This window comes from Eublepharis macularius, chromosome 8, assembly GCF_028583425.1.
Source record: "Eublepharis macularius isolate TG4126 chromosome 8, MPM_Emac_v1.0, whole genome shotgun sequence".
NCBI lineage: Eukaryota > Metazoa > Chordata > Lepidosauria > Squamata > Eublepharidae > Eublepharis > Eublepharis macularius.
In genome coordinates, this window is record NC_072797.1 from 13,316,887 (window position 1) to 13,338,179 (window position 21,293).

The window sequence follows — 21,293 nt, forward strand, 5'->3', positions numbered from 1 at the left end:
CCCCTTCTTACATGCCCAGGGTAAGGCCAATTGCCACCTTGGGATCAGGTAGCAATTTTCTCCAGTCCAGTTTGGCTAGGGATCCTGATGGTGTTTTGTCATCTTCTGGTCATGGAGCAGGGGTCACTGGGGGTGTGGGAGGGGAAGTAATAGTGAATTTATCCATTTATCCTTGCAAAACAACCCTGTGAGCTAGAGTAGGCTAACAGTGGCTGATTCCGCACACGTTGGATAATGCACTTTCAATGCACTTTATCAATCGTTCGAGGTGGATTTTTTGTTCCGCACACAAAAAAATCCGTTCCAAATGATCTATAAAGAGGATTGGAAGTGCATTATCCAACGTGTGTGGAATCACTCAGTGTGTGACTGGCCCAAAGTCACCCAGCCAGGCTTCCATGCCGAGTGTGGTGTAGTGATTAGAGTGTCGGACTAGGATCTGGGAGACCTGGGTTCGAATCCCCACTCTACCGTGGAAGCTTATTGGGTGGTCTTGAGCCAGAAGAGATCTGGTACCACAGAATCTACACTTCTGAAGTTGCTGTTTTCTACTGTATTTTTAATTGAATGTCCTAGCCATTCATCAGGTTGACTTACCTTGTGTAATTTGCCTTAAGTTTCAGAGTCTCTACATGAGACGCCTTGGCACGTGTTCGTCAAGTGTAGGGAGACACAATGTTAGCTGGGAAGCGTAGTTTGAAACACAGAGCTGGCAGAGATCACTCCTCAGAGGGTTTGTCAATTTCATCTTCACCTCCGGGAAGGCTCTGTCAATTTTACCTCTCCAGTCTAAAACTGTAGGATGGCAACAAGAGGGCAACGAGGAATGGAAATGGGCTGGAGCTGCCTTCCAAAGCTGGGTGTGGACCTGGAGAGCTTATAATGGGCTGAAATTTCCCTTTTGTCATTTCACAGCCCCTTCACACAGCTTCAGTGGATAGCAAAGCCTTTGGCCTGCCACCGGCTCTGTCTTTTTAAACTACCCTCCCCGGCTAACATTGCCTCTCCCGACACGTGCTCCTCACGTGTCAGACGTCTTGTGTAGAGAGAATAAGTTTAAAGATTCTGAAAGTCAGCCTATTCCAAGGCACAGGTGGGCTGTCGTGCCCGTCGTTTTGGAAGGAATGTGAATTATTGAGGGAAGACCACATGCACTGGCGTTTTGGAGATTAGATATACCATCCTGAAGACAAGCATAGAAACAGTGACAGATCTTCAATAAACCCAATGCAATCCTTAACTGGGAGGAACCATAAAGTGAGCATGGAGGATCTTTGTGGCATTCAAGGCAGCCAGAGTTAAATTCACACCTCCTTTGAGAAGCAGGCGTTGCCGGAGATTAAGGGGGCAGAGGCTGAATTCAGGTTAAAGCCCTGACTCTATTATCCCACAGGATGAAGGATCTTGTTAACTTGCTGTAGCCAGGCTGTACAAGGATGAGATCAGTTGGGATAAATATCGTACTTCATTACTGTTAGAGCCTCTGAATTATCTTCCAGCCACTGAAGAGCAACTATACACCAGAATCGCTCACATGCTGGCCCAACAGATGTGGGTGTTTTTAAGGAGGCCTTCTGGGATTGGGTTCACCACTCTTTCCCTCAAGAACAAATGGTTGCAAATTGAGATAATGTCTGCTTAGACCAGCTGGCCGTAATCTTTCCCAAGCCATCTGTAGAAGATCTGACAAATTAGACTCTATCATATTCTGGTCCTGGTCACAGTAGATCCATTGTGTATCTGAGAGCCAAGCTACAAGAGATGAATTAAACGAGGAGGAGCACATGAAGGGAGTCGCAATGTTAGCCGGGAAGCTGAGCTTTACAAGAGCTGCGAAGGCTTTGTCAATTTCCCCTCTCAGCCAGCAAAGATAGCTCTGCAGAGGGTTTGTTAATTTCCTCTTTGCCTCCAGTCAGTTTCACCTCCCTTTCTAGGGAGTGGCAGACAATTGAACTCTGATATATTCAATTTGAATTACTGCTTACCTTGTGGTTTTCCTTGGAAGCTCTACACCGGTTGGACTTCTGTACAAACCAATGATATTGTATATTGATGGGATATTTTTGTATATTGCGATGTAGTATTTATGGTATATTTACTGGACGTTTATTGATTAACATTATGCACTTGAGCACTGTGCACTTTATATTTAAAATACGGTAAAATTATTCTTATTTAGAGAAGGAGAATTATTGTGTATACCTCTGGTTGTTTTTTTGCAAGTCTTCAGCTGTTGTGATCTGGAGGCAGCCCCTTGTGGGTGTTTGCGTGTCTCCCAAGCTGGCAAAGGCTGGTAACAGCCAAGAGTGCCCCATAAAGTCTAGGGGGACCCTCCAGCAGTTTTTCTACCCGATACCCTGTCTCTTCCCCAAGCCTGTTTGGAACAAGAAATAGCTGGGAAAATTTGGCTACCTTGGCCTTGCTGGCTGGAGCCTCCCAGAAACCCTTGCAAAAGGATACAGGAAAAGGTTGCTAGTGTGTGGGTCGGCTTTATTTGCCAAGGCAAACCCTCATACAGATGTCTTCCCAGTAGAAAAGAGCAGAAATTCAGTTAGGTTGCCACCGTTTCTCCAGACCTCCTTCTGTGCTCTTAGTAACTGTTTGTCCCAGAAATATCTTGCAAGTAACGCTAACCTACATGCCCGAAAGAAACGGCCTCTACGTTTCTGTATTTATTTACAAAGTAATATAAACAAGACAGGTCATTGCCTCAAAGAACGTACATTCGAATGCTATGGCCCCAGCCTAATCTAGCTCATAGAATGGTTGTGCTGATTATTTAGGACCAAATATTATGACAGTCGCTACAGGAAAAAACTGATTCTAGAGTTATCATCAGGATTCATTTAATATCCACCTGTTTTCAGTGTCTGATCATGTACAGAGTGCTCCCTGAAACTTGCACGAATGAGGCGTCCAGGTGAGGGCTGTAAATTGATTGAGACGGGGTGACCTGTGTTCGAATTCTCACTGACAGTGCAATCCTAAGCCCATTGGACTTAGACTGAAGAAACTCTTTTTAGGATTGCACTGTCAGCGATATTGCTTGCTTGGGTGACTTTGGGCTCCTCACTTTCTGTCAACCTAAGCCTACTTCAGAAGTTTGTCATAAAAACGAGAACCGAGACAGCCCCCATGTACATCCTTCAAAGAAAAAGAGCAAGATACACGTGTCTTCAATAAAATAACAAAACGGAGGCCTGGTATCTCTCGTTTTGGAAATCAGCCACTGGTCTGAGCACATTGATGCTCCTAATGCGCTGAAGGACATGTCAGGAATGGCTTGTCTTTTTTCTTGTTTGACGAGGTTCGTGATTATGTTGTTGGATGTTTCCCTTGAGAGGTTTCCACCGGCCATTGTTATAAATACTGGCAGTTACCTTGGTCAAAGGGTGTGTTTTGGGCAGGGGCGGTGCGGGGAGGTTAATTGGCTTGCCCACAAGCTTTGGGTATGTAACATAAGTTAAAGTATTCCTCTGTTGAAATCTGCTTGCTCTTTATAGCTGAGAGGTGTCTGCTTCTGAAGTATGTGCCGCAAAGTATATTCTTAGAGCGGGCATCACTGGGATTGTAATAGAACTCTCCTCTCCCTAGCAACCGTTCCCAACAACACATCAAACAGAAGGATGGGATACCTTTCAGGAAAAGGCTGGAATGGAAGGCTGAGAAAAGCCTCCAAAACCCACAGATCTACATGCAGAAATCAACCTTGCCAAGCTGTTGGAGAGAAGTAAGGAAGACAAAACGCCAGTCAGAATCGGCATGGGTTATGCCAGCCTCCATTCCCCATTTAGAAGCAAAGAGCCTAATTTTATCTGGAAATGATGTTATTTTACCTTGTTATTTTACTTCATTTATACGCCATCTTTCTTCCCAACGGTGGCTTACAATATCATTGGCCTCTCTTCCATTTTCTTTATACTATCACCTTGTGAAGTAGGTTAGGCTGAGAGAGAGCAGCTGGCCCAAGGTCAGCCAGTAAGCTTCTGTGGCAGAACGGGGATTCGAACCTGGGTCTCCGGCCCTAGTCCAACTACGACACTACCCCGGTTTATTTGGTTTCTGCCTCAGATAACAAGATGGCTTGGGCTGGTCTTAGAATCAGGCCCTGAAACTGAAATGTTCATCACTTCGATCCTGTGGGGAAAATTTAGCAATGTTTTTAAAATACCACCACCATAAAATAGAAATAAATCAGCTTTTTTAAAGAAGGCAGGGAGCAACCATGTTTAATTTCTCCCGTGTAGTGGTGTACAGCTTGCTTCGCTCTGAAGAATGTACATGTTGTGGGCTTTATGGCATATGATTTGTGTTTCCATCAAGGGGAAAAAAATCTCTCCCATCATTTATCACGGTCCGATGAGTAATTTTGGTAAGTGAACAGTTATCGGCTGCAACTGACTGGGAATCTCCCCCCGGAGGATTGTGTGTAGGTGATTGGCTTGTAGGACTATTAATATTAATAAAAACCCAACCATTGCAGAATGCTTTTCATCTATAGATCTCATGGGAGCCTACAAAAGGAGGTGTGCGTTATTAGCTTCGTTGCAGTGTTCACTGCATCATATTGTCAGTCAAGCAAAGGAAGACAGAGTGGCTTCCCCACAGCTGCATGACAGATTTTCTGCAGTAGCAAGAATTTGGGTGTATGGCATGACAATTAAATAAAAGCCATAAAACTTTTTTTTTTAAACTTAAGTTGTAAGAGTTAAGAGCTAGGAGCAGCAACTTTTTAAAAACATTCAAATGGAAGCCCAATTTAACATAACATTAGGAAACACAGAAAGTTTAACCTTCTGTTAGAGGGGAATGCACTTATCACCAGGGCTTTTTTTCAGCGGGAACACAGTGGAACGGAGTTCCGGCACCTCTCGTGCCCAGTGGTCCCACCCCCTGATCTCCAGACAGAGATCAGTTCCCCTGGAGGAAATGGCCGTTTTTTAAGGGGGCCCATGTGTTTTCTTGTTTCTCCTTAAAAGCATCTCTTCCAGAAGGCAGAGAGCCATTCCTGACTTTCCTTTCGCTCAGGGGAGCAGGAGGCGCTTCAGAACAGCTCAATAAGCATCCCCTTTGTGTCTCCAGTGAGCACCCATTCAAAAGAAGTTGCCTTTTTGACGTAGAGCATCCCAGGGTTTTCTGATAGGCCAGCCTTCCTCCATGGCAGCCATATTTTGGTAGTGCCCACTACCTTCCCTCAATATTCCAAAAGCGCCTCCTGGTTTAACGAAGTAGAGAACCTGCATGTTTGAACTGCTTTATTCTCCAGAAGCCAAGTGCCTGGTCGACCTCTTGTCAAAAGTAGGAAAATGAAGATTGGTTTGATGGTTGTAGGCCGATAGGGCTTTCAGACCTCCCACCAGCAGCCACATTTGTCTGCTGCCACTTAATTTTTTTTTTTTTTTTAAAAAAACAGTAACCGTGGCTGTATCGTGACATCACTTCCAGGGAAAACCTGGAAGTACATGGGGGTAGTGCTAGGAATTACCAGCGAGTTTCCAGTGGTTCCTAGAGCTACTCCATGTCACTTCTGTGGTTTTCCCAGGAAGTGATGTTGTGTAGCCGTTGTCTCCCCCTATTTTCCCTCCCCCGACCCTATTGCTGGTTGCCAAGCTCAGTCTGGCAATCCTATAGTCCACCCAAATTTTCATCTGGAAAGTTTTCCAGAAAACCTAGAGGTTCTTGTACAGTCTAAGCACTCACATAGTTGATTGAAAAGATTACCTAAAGCACTCCCAACAGACAGAAGACTATTATTTCACAGTATTTATCTTAAGCCTTTTGACCCGAGCAGGCCTCCAATGCAACTTACAGACTGAATCAAAACATTGTAAGGTAATGAGATATAATTCAAGGAGAAATTAAAAACAAGGTAGAACTTGAGCTGAACTTAAAAAGAAGCTATGAAACCCATCAGCGTCGACCAGCCAGAACAAATATCCTGCAAAATCAGCAACCTGCCTTCCTCAGGAAGCATTGATCAAGTTGGCTTTAATCTCTCGTACACGCAAAGCCTTCTGGAACGGAACTCCATGGGGTTGCTGTCTGAAAGGCGGCAAGCGGAGAAACACTGAACAAATTGATATGGAAGATCGGAATGTATAGATAGGTTCATATGGGAGAAGAGGAGAGTCTTACAAGCATTCTGGTCCCAGAGCTTTAAAAAACAACTGTTTGAATTGGTTTGAATCAAACTGAACGTTCGAATTCCATGTTGGATGCAGAAACAATACAACCGGGATTATTGCGGTAGTTTTAGATGGGAAGCCATGTTGGTCTGCAGTAGAACAGCAGGATTTGAGTCCAGTGGCAGCTTACAGACCAACACAACGTTCAGAGTGTAAGCTTTTGAGAGTCGGAGGTCTCTCCTTCCTTCGTTTGACCCACAATATGATGCAGCGAACAGTGTAATGAAGCTAATAATGTGTACCTCTTTTTGTAGGCTCCCATGAGATCTATAGATGAAAAGCATTCTGCGATGGTTGGGTGTCTGAAGGAAGGAGTTCTGACTCTCGAAGGCTCACATTCTGAAAATCTTGGTCTCTGAGGTGCCACTGGACCCAAATTCTGTAGGATAATAATAATAATAATAACAACAACAACAAAAGCATTCAGGACAACTTAATACCCACTCAGAGAAGTTTACAAATTATTATCTTCAGGACAATCACCCTATCAGGTGAGTGGAGCTAAGAGAGCTCCGAGAAGCTGTGACTGACCCAAGGTCACCCAGCTGGCTTCAAGTGGAGGAGTGGGGAAGTCAAACCTGGCTCTCCCAATTAGAGTCCTGCCGCTCTTTACCACTACGCCAAACTGGCTCTATGATTTGCATCATGTCCAGGGGTCTTAGGCAACCTAACTGGAAAGGAAGCTTCCTTAAGGCAACAGTGTGCCCAAACTATCTTCCACCGAGAAGTTAATTCCCCCCCACCCCACTCTCAAATAATTTATTATTGATTTACAGTTGGCTTTGAGTTAGGTTCCCGGTTCGAATCTCACATGACTTGCTAAGGCAAAGGGCTATTTTCCCACACAAACACACACCACTTGATAAAAAGGCTTGTTGTAATGATCGTTAATGCACACGCATAATGATGCCTGCGTAGCTCTTAGGAAAAGTGTTATATAAATACATACCCAGGCTTGCCCACATAGAGGTATGCCAACCTCCAGGTGGGGCCTGGAGATCTCCCAGAATTACAGCAGCTTTCCAGACAACAGAGGTCAGTTTCCTTGGGGGGAATGCATCTGACAAAGAGAACTGTGATTCTCGAAAGCGTATGCTGCAATAAAGTTGGTTAGTCTTAAAGGTGCTACTGGACTCTTTTTGATCTTGGGGGAAATGGTGGCTTTGGAAGGTGGACTTAATGGAATAATATCCTACTGAGTTCCCTCCTCAGGTTTCCCCTCCCCCCCAAATCTCCAGGAATTTTCCAACAGAGTTGGCAACCTTGTGCACATGCCTCCCTGCAGGCTCTTCTGAGTCAGGATAGGGCCCTGATTGCTGGGCAGGGAAGCAGGGAGTTCTCCCTGCACGCAGGAAGGGTATTTTGAGCCCTTCTAAGGCCCTGGGCCAATATTAAGGCGACTGGGTGTGCTTTGGAGAAAAATTCATCACCATTCTCATGTCCCAGGCATCCTGAATTTCACGGGGTGGTTTCAGCTGCTTTAGGTTTCGATAGTCTTGGTGTTACCTGAGTGGCAGGCAGTAGTTCTTGCGGGGAGGGCAGTCTCGTAATCAGAGCTGGCTGGGGTCACGTTGGAATTCCAGGCATTCGAGCAACGGGTCACAGAATAATCCAGAATGTACTCTTAGGCCATATCTGCATCGCTGGAAGTATCACATGTCACCAACCATAGCTCAGAAGTCCCAGCTTTGTTTTTTTTTTTAAATAACCTGAGTTTCCCTGTCTGATTAAAAATATGAGCTCCAGAGAACAGATTGGGTGCTAAGTAGCAATGCCAGGTTCCCCCTGTGACCACTTGGCGGGAGGACCTCAGAGGACGGGACTTACTGGCTGCTGGGCATGCGCGCCAGTAATGTAATGATGTCACTGGCGAGGCACTAACATCACATCCAGAAGTGACATTCTCATGTCACCAGCCTGCCAGAACCACTCTGTTATTTTGCACAAACTCTATGGGTCTTGCTCAAACACCAGTGTTTCACCTGGCAACTTGCTGACATCACTTCCAGGCTCAAGGGAAGTGATATCAGCAGATTGTTATTGACATCATTATGTTGCCACCAAGCACACCGGGCAGCCATAAAGGCCTCCGTTTCCCCATCTTTGTCCCCCATGAGTCCAGGTAAGTGGCCTCAAGAAGCCACACCCGGGGGCCAGGGATCTGGGGGTGGCAGCCCTCATGATGACTATAAGATCCTGATGTGAAGAGACTGCTCACATTTTTTCCTTTACGGTGAGGAAGTGTCAAACAGGGTCCAACACTTGATCAGCTCAGCTTTTCATCTTAGGTAGACTTTTATTTTGTTTTCCTTCTGGTTTTGCAAACATTGCAGACACTTCAAGATGGGTAGCCGTGTTAGTCTGTCTGTAGCAGTAGAAAAGAGCAAGAGTCCAGTAGCACCGAGAAGACTAACAAAATTTGTGGTAGGATATGAGCTTTTGTGAGCCACAACTCTTCTGAAGAAGTGGCTCACAAAAGCTCATACTTTACCATAAATTTTGTTAGTCTTACAAGTGCTACTGGACTCTTGCTCTTTTCCAGAGCTTTTTTTCCGGGAAAAGAGGTGGTGGGGCTCAGTGGTGGAACTCAGGACTGCACAATGATGTCACTTTGGGTCAGCTGGAACAAGGGGGGAGTTTTTTAAAGTTTAAATTGCCCTCGGCGAAAATGGTCACATGGCCGGTGGCCCCACTCCCTGATCTCCAGACAGAGGGCAATCTAACCTCCCCTCTGTCTGGAGATCAGGGGGCGGGGCCACCGGCCATGTAACCATTTTCAAGAGGTGCCGGAACTCAGTTCTACCACGTTCCTGCTGAAAAAAAGCCCTGCTCTTTTCTAACATAGACACTTGCGTAGCTTTGGGTTCCATGATATGGCAACAGGTGATTGTTCCAGTGGCAGAAGTCTTGATGGACTTTGGAGAGCAGTTCCTCCACCATCTCTTCTTGGGCCTTGAAAGAAGTCTGAAGAAAGAAGGGATGTCTAAGCAGGAGGGAAATACTTGAGATTTCCTTGACTCTGTTTAGAAAGGCCTCGGCAAACGCTAGCTTTTCCTAGAGACCAAGAGTAGATTGGGAACTTGAGAAATCCCTTGAGGAAATAGGCTCAAAAATCTATCTAGTCCGCCATTCTGATTCCAGGAGGAGTCCAGCTACGTATCTCTGGGACACTGAACATACAGGTGCTGCCTGTCCCCTCCTGTTTGCATCCAGCAGCTGGTACTCAGAGTTAGTCTCCCTTTGCACATCTGTTTAGCAGTCATGGTTAACAGCTACTGATAGATGGTCTATCCATATCTGTCTTCAATCTACCCTCAAAGCCAAATAAACTAGCAGTCCCCATTCTGTGAAAGGCCATGAAAAGCGATCAATGTGCTGATAACCTTGTTTGCAGATTGGCAGGCTAGGAGAAGGCAGTAATCGTCAAGGTGGTCCAACAGACAGATAGTACCCGGCATTCCCACACTTGAGTTCAAATCCCAGCTGCTGCCGTGGACTCATTGAATGGCCTTGGATATCTCAGCCTCAGGGGGGGGAAATCTCCTATATTGGTATCCTACCCTTCCTGCAAAGGGCATAGGGTGAAGTGCTCAGGGTGATCTCATCTTGTCTTTCCGATAGCCCCGCAAGGTACATTGAGCTTCATGCAGAGCGCAGATTAGAATCCAGGCCACCCGTATTCCAAATCCATACAGCATACCGTATAGGCAACACACACACACACACAACCCATTCATTTCAGTAGAAAAGAGCAAGAGTCCAGTAGCACCTATAAGACGAACAAAATTAGTGGTAGGGTATGAGCTTCCGTGAGTCACAGCTCACTTCTTTAGATACAGCTAGAATGTGAGTCCATCTGTCCTTATATCTTGGAGAGTGGAGTGATGGCAGAAGCCAAATGGTAATAGCTGGTGAATGACAATAGCAGGCGTGATTGGATAGAGTAGGGTATGCAGAGGGGTAGTGAGTGTGGAGAAATCGGCATTGGTAATGAGACAGGAAGCCTAGGTCTCGATTCAGTCCAGGCAGATGCATTGTCTTGAGCTTTCTTATCAGTTGCAATTCAGCAGCCTCTCTTTCTAATCTCCCTTTGAAATTCCCCTGCAGGAGAATTGCTACTTTTAGGTCAGCAACTGAATGTCCTGGAAGGTTAAAATGTCCCCCCACTGGTTTCTGATGCCACACTTAGGTCCATTAATTCTTTGTCTAAGCGACTGACCGATTTGTCCAATGTAGAGAGTGGAGAGGCATAGCTGACACGTGAGGTTTTGGCTGTCCCCAAAAGATTGTGCCCTAAATTTCTCAAATGACCACAATGCAGTCAGCATAGTTGTCTAGATGAAGCACTGGACCTGAGCACAGGCTTTTGCTAAACCACAAACTTGCTGCGTTGTGTTGGTCATGTCACACTCCCTTAAGTTTGGCTTCCCTGTCAATGAAATGGAAATAAAATTGCCTGACTCGCAGGGCTGTTGTGAGACCAAATGAGATAAGAATTGTCAAGCGTGTAGCATGTTCAAAACATTGCAGACACATTTAAACGATAGAAGAGCGGTTTCTAAAAAATAAAAGAGAAGACAGGCAGCTTGGTGGATCCTCTGGCAATATATGTTATCAGGGGTTTGTTCCTTTACCCTTGAACATCTCTAGTAATTCTGTAGCCGTCTGTTTATCTTATACACTTCTTGGTAGTCAGGGTGCAAGCATCTGCAATCACCAAAATTCCACTCTTGAGACATGAGATATGGGGGGTGGGGGAGAGAAGGGGGTCCTGGCTGGCCGCCCAAACGGGCAGGTGAAAAGGAAAGCTCGGAATCAATTAGGGTTATGCACCTCGCTTGGCGCTGGGAATGTTCCACTGCGACCCACCGAGTCTGGCCAAGCTGTCGTCTTTGCATATTTTTCTTCCTAATCTCCTGATAGGCTTTCCTTGCTGTGTTTTGTTAACGTTACGGGAGCCGCTCTCAGCTGGGTCCCATGCAGATAAAGTGAGCTATCGGAGAAGCCGATATTAAGTGTCCAGCCACATGGCTATTAAGCTTTCCTGGTGTGTAAGCAGAGCGGCGGCACCTCTCAGACGGGGCCTGTCTGAGCGGCTAATGTGAATATCCTTTCCGTCACCCCAAGCCAGCTTGCCTGGGTAGAGATGGGGGCGGGGGGGGGGGAGGAAAGCAGGAGCCTGCGAGGTTGGATCGATTCCTGCCTAGTCAGGCAGGCAGACGAGAGAATTCCAACCATGCTAACTAGGCAATGTGCTGAATCTCGGCCTAAGAAAGCACGCCTGGCAGGCGCTTTCAGAAACAGGCTGCTTCTACCTGCTGGGCCAGGGAAGGGATTTTTTTTAAAAAAATGCCTGGCAACGTCTAGCCCACGGAAAATTTTCTTACTGTGTTATGTAATGCTGTCCTTCGGGCGCCTCTGGGGATAAGGCAGCGCGAGAGTGACCGTGGAGCTGGGATACGCAGAGGCCCTTTGTCGGTTCGGTTGAGCCTAATAAAAGGTATTACACGGATTTTGTCCTTGGCGCCCTGAACAGGGAAGGACACCGATCCCCAGCAGAGTTAAGCTGAGACAGATTAACGTAGCCTGGAGTTTTATCCTGCGGTAGGAAGTAGCAGCAGCTTGCATGGTGGGTCACTGAGGAGAAAATCGGCTGTCTCCAAGTAGCACTGAATGGGGGACGAGGAAGCCGCCATTAGAAGAGCAAGCGTTGTCACCTCTCCCCATATGTTCCCCGGAGGTCGCTTCGATCAGCCACTAAGCACTTGCTGATGGTCCCTGGCCCCAGGGAGGTCCGCCTGGCCTCTACCAGAGCCAGGGCCATTCCGGTCCTGGCTCCGACCTGGTGGAACTCTCTGTCTGAGGAGACTAGGGCCCGGCAGGATTTGTTATCTTTCCACCAGGCCTGCAAGACGGAGATGTTCCGCCAGGCATTTGGTGGGGGTTAGGCTGTCCTCTCGCCGGCCATAGCACTGGAGACCTTCCACCACCCATGCAGGAAAATGCTGTATTTTAATATTTTATACCCGCCAATTTTAATTGTTTATGATATAATGTTTTAATGTTTTTATAATGTTTTTATTGTTTTAAACTGTTGTTAAACCGCCCTGAGCCTGTCTGACGAGGAGGGCGGTCTAGAAATGTGATAAAATAAATAATAATAATAATAATAAATAATACTATATACTGCTCTGTATTGAGACCACACTTTTCATACATACTCAAAGCACTTCACCTTTTTCACCACAGTAATAGTTGCGACACCCGGGGGGGAGGGGTCTTTGGCTCAAGGGTAGCGTACCGACCTCTCATGGATAAGGCCCGAGAATCAGTCTTTGGCATCTCTAGTGAAAAAAATCTCAGGTAACAGATGTTGGGAAAGACTTTGCCGTGCTGGAGACATGGGAGAAGTGTTGTGTCTTATACTGGACGGGGTAGACTATTGATCAAAGTCTGTACAAGGCAGTTTCATAATTTATTTGGGGGGGGAGAGTTTGGGGGGGGGAGAGCTGTAGCGATGAAGCAAAGCACCTGCTTTGTATGGAGAAGGTTCCGGGCTCAGTCGCTGGTGTCTTAGGATTCCAGGTAGGAGGAGTTGGGAAAGAGATCCGGAGTTTCTTGAGGGAGAAAGCCACTGCCAGTCACCACAGATGGTACATAGGTTACACGGACCAGCGGTCTGACTCCATATAAAGCTGCTTCAGGTACAGCCGGCTCAGGGTTGACTCAGCCTTCCATCCTTCCAAGCAGAGGTCATTTCGTAGAAAAAGAGCTGCAGGAACTCATTAGCATAACTCATTAGCACAACTTATTTGCCTATGCCACGCCCCTTTGTCAGCACCAAAAGTGCGTCATTAGGATAACTGATTGGCATATGCCACACCCCTGACATCACCTATCCTGGCTGTTTTGGACCCAATCCTGGCCGCTGCTGAGCCGGAGAGTGATCCACCACCTGTCAGAGGCCCAATCCTGGCCATTTCAGGACCAATCCTGGCTGTTTTGGGCCTGATCCTGGCCATTTTGGGCCCAAATTGGGCTGTTTTGGCCCCAATCCAGGCTGAAACAGGCCCCAAATGGCCATAAATCAGGTGGGCGGGGCCACCTGACATGTGACCTTTTTGGAAAACTACCAGAACTGCGTTCCTGTGCGTTCCCCCTCAAAATGAGCCCTGCTTCCGAGGTCGGTAAAATTAGTACCCAGTTTCCTGGGGGTAAAGTGTAGATGACTAGGGAAGGCAATGGCAAACCACCTCGTAAAAATCTGCCAAGAAAACTTCCTCATGTGACTTTCCCCTTTGGGTCAGTAATGACTCGGTGCTTGCACAGGGGGACTACCTTTACCTTTTACCTTAGAATTAGCACATTTCTCAAATGCTTCTTATCCTGCCTGACCTCTTTCACTGTATGGCTTGGGCTAGTGCTATGATCTCGCTGAGACCCTGGAGAACCACTGTCAGTTGGTTTACTCACTGGGATATCTCCCAGCAACCCAGTTTGTTGTCCACTGGGGCCTGAAGCTTTGGCAGGAGGAAATGGGAGGAGTGGCAGCACATGCGCTGGCGCACTGATGTCACATCCAGTGAAAAGCAGAAGTGACATCACACGAGGCATGCTAGGATTGGCAAAACTCTAGGACTTTACCATAGATTTTTTCTCCTAAATCCTAGAATGTCCCATGATTTCACTTCCAGTTTTCACCAGAAGTGACATCAACACACCAATATACCTCCAGCGTGCCCATTAAATGCTGGGTGTTGCCAGCTGTGCCTGGCAACCCTAATTGCCATTCAGCATAGACAGCATTGATCGTGACAGACCAAGCGTCTGACACATTAGGAAACGGCTTTGTGTGTCTTCATGTGCAAGGACTAGCACACCCTTTGGTGCTTACGGCAGAGAACAAGCATAACCTGGAAACTTTAGGACTTGTTCATTTGTTTAGAATATTTATATACCCACCTTTAGTCTGAACATCTCAGGATCCAAGGTGGTAAACTCAAAATGGAAACAACTGGATCAAACCAGACAGACAGACAGACAGACAGATTTTTAATAACTTTACTTTTTTTAGAATTTTTTCCCATCGTTAACAAAATGTAAACTTTTTAACACCAAACAAGTGATTTCTAATTTCCATAACAGCATTTAAGACATTTAAGAGCTAAACAACCTGATACACAGATTTGTATATTATATATAATTAATATAAAATAAAATAGTGGAGAAAATAACTGATCAGATAACATCTGTGAATAATCCCAATTATCAATTATATATAGAAAAATGGTCCCCATTTCTTGAATATGTAACCAACTATGCTACAACTGACAACTCTCCCAAAAAAATATAAGGATGTTCTTTCATTTTTTAAAAAAGCTATATAACCTACTTTGGTCTGCTGCCACCTGAGGTGTTTGTGCTAGGATGGCCACTTGCTCTGCACCACGTCTGTAGAGTGGACGTGGTGCGGAAACACAATGCCCACCACATGTCCCTTCAAGCTGCAGATACGGGGCCTGCTTTGCACTTGGCTTTTGACAGCACGCTGCAGCCTGGTATGCAAGGGTTCCTCCTTCTGCACTGCCTTCAGTTCCCAGCATATTCCTCGGGCCCATTTGATGTGAAATAGTAGTAGGAGATACACAAAACTGCCATCTATTTTCCCTAATGAAACACTACCCCGGGTCACCCTGCAGTCAGCCTTTCCGTGGACGGGTGCACATTGCTTTGTCATTCAAAGGGCAAAGTGCTGCCCCTAGCTAGGGGTGGGGGGAGCCACACATCTCGCCAGCCGAAAGAGACTCGGCCAGCCTAATGCATTCAGTCTGCCAGGCCATCTGCTCTTGCACAGGCCATCTTAAATCCAGGTCAGCCTCATAGAATCTCTTGAACTTTACAAGGTTTTATCGCTGGCGTTGCCCGGCTGCACCATTGGGAAATCCCGGATCCTGGCCCCAGACAACTAATGCCGGAAAGAGCCGGCTGTCCTTAGCTGGCCCCTTCATGTTGCTTAAATAAAATGGGAAACAGTTTCCTCTTGATGCTCTTGTTCCGAAATGTCTCATCCGAAGAGAGCGATTGGTGTCTGTAGCTGTGTGTCAGGGTGCATAGGGGCTGACCCCAGCTTTGTCCAGCTGCTGCACGGCTACTGTGAATGTGGGAGGCATTCCTGCCATCACCAAGCAGGCATCCCTTGTGGTTCATAATGTTGAATCTGTATAAGGCTTGAAAGCAAGACTCGGGTCCAGTAGCACCTTAAAGACCAACTAGATTTCCAGGGCATGAGCCTTTGAGTGTCAGCGCTCCTTTCATCAGATACAAGGACTGAACGATGCACAAGGTTTGTTTGTGTGCATCAGGGGTGGACTGGGAGGAAAGCCAGCCCCAGAAATGGGGTCTGCCTTGACCACAGACCTGCAAAGGAGGGAGGAAGAGCCAGGCGCTGTCCTTCTCTCCTCTGGGCTGGCTTGGACCAGGGGTGGGAAGGTGGAGCAGGCTGTCAACCCACCAGGAAAAGTCTCCGTGGCCATATTGGCCAATCTACTTCCGGTGTGCCTGCATATAATGACGTTGGTGATGGTACTTGGCTGGGGCCAGCCTGTCCTTAGGCCATTCTCAGAACCGCTTGGTTGACGTTTCCAGTGACACCAGGGCTGCTTTGGAACACCTTCTGGAAGGAATATAACCTTCAACCTTGGGGCAGTGTGGCCTGAGATGTGGAGAGAATCAGTTGCCTTCCTCTTCCTTTCCTACAGTTGCGGCATCCCTTTCTCATTCCATACAAGTGATCAGAGCAAAAATCTCTTGGTTTTATTCTGCAGAGCAAGAAAAGGAACTGCAATCATGGGAAAACCCTGAAGAGGAAACACACAGTACCACCTCCCCCCGCCCCACCCCCACCCCATTCTTGACTGTATTCAACAAGATTCAAGGATTTAAGGCAGTGGAGTGAGGTGGCATCTTATTATTATTATTATTTAACTTGTAGTCCGCTCTCCCCGCAAGCAGGCTCAGAGCAGATAACAACAACATTTAGATTTACATTAAAATTTCCATTTAAAACCATACAAACATACAATTCAGTAGTAAAAAACAGCTCTAAGCGGCAGCCCGTATTTACTCAGCCCCAATAAAACATTTCTAAAATGTTTCTATGGGTGGAAGGTGAGGGACAGCAATGGTCCAGCAGATGGAAAAAGAAAAAAACGGGAAGGGGTTACATTCCCCGTCCCCAGGTGGCCGGCAGGAGGCTCAACCATAGCTCAGCCTCCACCATATGCCTGACCGAACATCTCCGTCTTGCAGGCCCAGAAGAAAGAGAAGATATCTTGTTGGGCCCGGGTCTCAACAGACAGAGAGTTCCACCAGGTTGGTGCTGGGACCAAAAAGGCTCTGGGTCTAGTCGAGGCCAGGTGAGCCTCCCTGGCGGCCAGGGACCACCATCAAGTTGTTATCAGCTGATCGGAGCACCCTCCATATCACCTTCCTGACCCACCTCCATATCACCTGCCATGGACTCTTTCAGGGGCTTGCACCAGTTTAGCATCCCTTGCTGCTCTTGTACGACACAGCCACTCCAAATTTTGTATTAGTGCTTAATGCTCAAACCCAGAGAAACAAACTGAAAGCCAGATTAAGAATTTGCAAACCTAGAAAGACAGACACAGACATAAAATCCACAGAAAGCGATGTCCTGCCTGCATGGAAACTGGTTCAAATGTTCCAAATCTTAGCCGTGTTGTTAAGGATTTGTACGCTGGCAGACAGAATGCTAATTGTCTCGTTCCTTTGTGACGCTTCATTGGTTCCTGTCGTGTTTGTTAATAGTAATAGTAACATTTGATTTATATACCGCCCTTCAGGACAACTTAATATCCACTCAGAGCGGTTTACAAAGTATGTTACTATTATCCCCACAACATACACCCTGTGAGGTGGGTGGGGCTGAGAGAGCTCTGAGAGAGCTGTGACTAGCCCAAGGTCACCCAGCTGGCTTCAAGCAAAGGAGTGGGGAATCAAACCCGGCTCTCCAGATTAGAGTCCCGCGCTCTTAACCACTACACCAGACTGGTTACCAATAGGAAACTCAATATACCCATAAAGTTAAACTAGATCAAGTCTGTACTTCCCTCCCATAACTAGGCCACAGAGAGAAGTGCTAATGGATCTCTCAGTCACCTTCTCCTGAGATCTTTGCTGGGAGACCCACAGTTTGAGTAGGCAAGCAGGGTAGAGGGTAGAGCGGACAAGTGGAGTCTGGTTTGTGCAAAAAGCACTGCAGTCCTACCATGTGGTGCTTGTACAGCAGAGACCGTTGTGTAAATAGCAGTTGTTTGGCAGTGGTTACACCCACCCGACCTTATCTTGCATGTCTGAAACTGATCCTGGGACTGGTGTGTGTGTGTGGGGGGGGGGGGCTGTAGCTCAGTGGAAGAGCCTCTGCTTTGCCTGCAGAAGGTCCCAGGTTCAATCCTCAGCATCTCCAGATAAAGAGATCAGGAAGTGGATAATATAAAAGACCCGAAGACCCTCGAGGGATGCTTCCAGTCCAAGCAGACAGTCCTAATGAACTAGCGATCTGATTCGGTATCGGGCAGTTTTGTGCATTCATGTGTTGGAATCACGGAAAGAGAAGAGTTTTGTGTCTGCGGCCAGAAGTGCAATCCTGCCTAAAATCTGCCAGGTAGGGAAGGGGCAGGCCTCTGAGCTCCCCACAAAGCTTTCAGACTTGGTGCTTTTTCTCTCCACCTCCTTTCAGCCGGTTCCGTCAACAAAAGCTGTGCTGAAATTTCCCAGACGGCTTCCCAGTCGCTCTATTTTCAGTTGCTTGCGTATGGGAGGAGATAGTAGCCGAGCCCGCTCCCCTCAACTTCGTACGGAGAGCAAGCACAGCTTGGCAGATAAGCCTGTCGGTTGCCACCTCGGATCAAGAGAAGTTCCTGTCATCACCACGCTGCTTTCCCAGGAAGATATGGGGAGAGCGTATCTGAAAAGCCACAAATAGGGCAGTGGGAACGGGGAAGTGACCCCAGGGCTCTTTAAAAGGCCCAGGGGGTTGTTACTCCAGAGCTAAAAAGGACACTGTTAGTCTCAAATGACAAGGTGCTTCGAGCAGTGGTCACTCTTAGAGCCAAGCTACAAGAGACATTGTCGAAGGCTTTCACGGCTGGAGAACGATGGTTGTTGTGGGTTTTCCGGGCTGTATTGCCATAACTGTATTGCCCAGTTATAGCAAACTTCTACATGGAACATTTTGAAAAAACAGCTCTAGAATCAGCACCCCACAAACCTAGTGTATGGTTCCGGTTTGTGGATGACACATTTATCATTTGGAGCCATGGGGAGGAAGAATTGATGGGGTTTTTGAATCATCTCAACAACATCCACCGGAACATACAATTCACAATGGAGAAAGAAATCGAGGGAAAACTCCCATTTCTGGATACCTGGGTCATCCGCAAAGCAAACTTTCAGTTAGGTCACAAGATCTACAGGAAACTAACTCACACTGATCGGTACTTACACAAAAACACCAATCACCACCCCCGACAGAAAAGAGGCATAATGAAAACATTAATGGATCGTGCAAGACGGATATAAGACCACGGCCATACAGCCCGGAAAACCCACAACAACCAACTACAAGAGACAAATTACACAAGGAGGAGCACATGAAGGGAGTCGCAATGTTAGACAGGAAGCTGAGTTTTAAAAGAGATTGGAAGGCTTTGTTAATTTCCCCTCTCTACAGAGCCAGGGTGATAGCTGCTCAGAGGGTTTGTTGATTTCCTCTTTGCATGGGGAAGGCTCTGTCAGTTTCACCACCCCTTCTAAGAGGGGAAGATCTGTAGGGAAATTGACAACGCCTTCCAATCTCTTTTAAAACTCACCTTCCCAGCTAACACTGCGACTCCCTTCACGTGCTCCTCCTCGTGTAATTCGTCTCTTGCAGCTTAGCTCTTAGTGGCACAGTTGGAAATAGGTCTTTGCCACGGCCTCCAAGGCAGAGCATTTGCTATCAAGCCGTAAGGTCTCCTTTCGCCCCATTTGCACTACTCCGTACCCTAAGGAGGTGTCTTTGTGAATGTCTGGCGTGAACAGGGCATGTCTTTCTGTGCTGTGTTGTGTGAAAGAGTGAAGAAGAAAATGGATACCACAAACGTACATAATGCTATCTCAAGTAGAGTTAATGACCTCTAAGAGACAAACCACATGTTACAGCAACCACAAGTCCAACCCATGCACACCAGCACAATTTTAGAGGAGAATTTAGCTGTTTAAAAATTGTTGCGGGGCCCCAGTTCTGATAGGGCCTGTGGCGTGGTGGCACCATGGGATTCCTCTTCTCCCCTGTCTGGTGCCTGTCCAAGTGCCGAAATAATCATGGAATGCTGTTGTGCGACTTGAGAAAGCATGGCTGGAGGAGGCACAGGAACTCATGATGCTGCCGTGCCACAGCCCTCCACCCCCCCTTGCAGCAATTTTTAAACAGTTAAATTCTCCTCTAAAACGGTATTGGCATCCACAGGTTGGACCCATGGCCACTGTAACATACAGCTTGGCTCTAAGTCCGCTGAAGTCATTGGGATACGGAGGAGGTCATTCTTGTCACGGTTGGCACTGTTACACCCAGACAAACCACATCTGCAAACTTGTTCTCCTCGAATAAGTGTTGGTCAATATAGCATAGACTCTATTCCATGTATTTCTGTTTTTTTTATTTTACTTCATTTATACTCTGCCGTTTTCTCCGGTGGGGACCCAAAGGGTCTCACATCATTCTCCTCTCTTATGTTTTATCCTCACAACAACCATGTGAGGAAGATTAGGCAGTTTGTGACTGGCCCAAGGTTACCCAGCAAGCTTCCATTATTATAGCATAAGCTTTTGTGAGCCACAGCTCTCTTCGTCAGATGCATCTGACGAAGAGAGCTGTGGCTCTCGAAAGCTTATGCTACCATAAAGTTGGTTACTCTTAAAGGTGCTACTGGACTCTTTACTATTTTGCTACTACAGACTAACACTGCTTACTTCTCTGGATCTAAAACCTGGGTCAGACACTCCAGCCACTACACCACATCGACTCTCTTGAGATGCCTCAACTGTGGAACTTCTTCCTGTTGGCCCCAGCTTTTAAATGCCAGGCAAAAGTGTCTTTAATTTCCCTCCCCTCCCGGCTCTCTTTCTACTTGGAAATGCGTTTCTTATTGGTCCAAAATTTTGCTGTTCTTTTCGGTCACCGGTGTCTTTTTACTGCTTTGAGGTTTAGCATCTGTGTGCATGTACATTATTAAGGTTTTTTTTAAAAAAAATAGATTGCATTTAGATACTTGCAATCACTTGGCAACCTCGAGACCAGAAGCTGAAAATGTGGGACACAATGTTTTGACTAAAAAAGCAACCCTGTGAGGTAGGCTCAACAGAGACTTTTCTGAACTCCCACCCCTATGAGTTTCATAGGATATCGGGGAAGAGATTTGGAATGTAGATTTGACATCAACAGAGCCAGTACTAGAGTCACTGTCACACTGTGTAGTCCTTTGTTTGACATTTGGAAGTTCCTCACCCCCCCCCCCCCCCCGTACATTCAGCCTAAAGGCTGGAATTTGCCCAGGCGATACTCAGAGAAATATGAAACTCATTCTCTGATAACATGGAACGTTCAAAGCCTTTTCAGGGTCCGAGCATTCCTGTAGGTGGCGCCAGCGCTGTGATGCATGGGACCAGTGACTCATAAGTCACATACAACACTCCTAGCACACACAAAAAGCACTTACAGCCCCCTGCCACGATCTTGCTGCTATTGCTGTCTTTGCAGTGTCCACCTTTCTGAATTTCAAGTGGAATGTAAAGTGGTGCAGCGATTGTAGATAAAACATTGGCGGGAAGGTGTACGCATTGCAGTGCATGCGTGCAAGTTTTCTGGCCTGGCAAAGGAGCATAACTTGCAAACGCAAGCCTGCCCAGCATTTCCTGTTAACCTTGCTTTAAAAATAAAAGTATGTACAATATCAGCACAGGCAATAATTTGATCCAGCTTGACATTTTGGCATACACACCAAGGTCTGAACCGTGCGAGCGGTTTCTTTTTTAACCAAAGTAAGG

General features: G+C 46.7%; 1 protein-coding gene across 5 annotated transcripts in view; it reads left to right on the forward strand.

Moving 5' to 3' along the window:
• The window catches only part of CTIF (cap binding complex dependent translation initiation factor), a 233,608-nt gene that overhangs the window by 185,682 nt on the left and 26,633 nt on the right, over nt 1-21,293 (forward strand). The window contains exon 11 of one of the 5 annotated variants that reach the window (XM_054986125.1): nt 3,595-3,817. The exons of the other annotated variants lie outside the window; for them this stretch is intronic. Within the exon in view, the coding sequence (XP_054842100.1) occupies nt 3,595-3,666 (72 nt within the window). The 3' untranslated portion in view covers nt 3,667-3,817. Of the gene's footprint in view, nt 1-3,594; nt 3,818-21,293 lie in introns of those variants that run through there. 5 annotated transcript variants of the gene reach the window in all.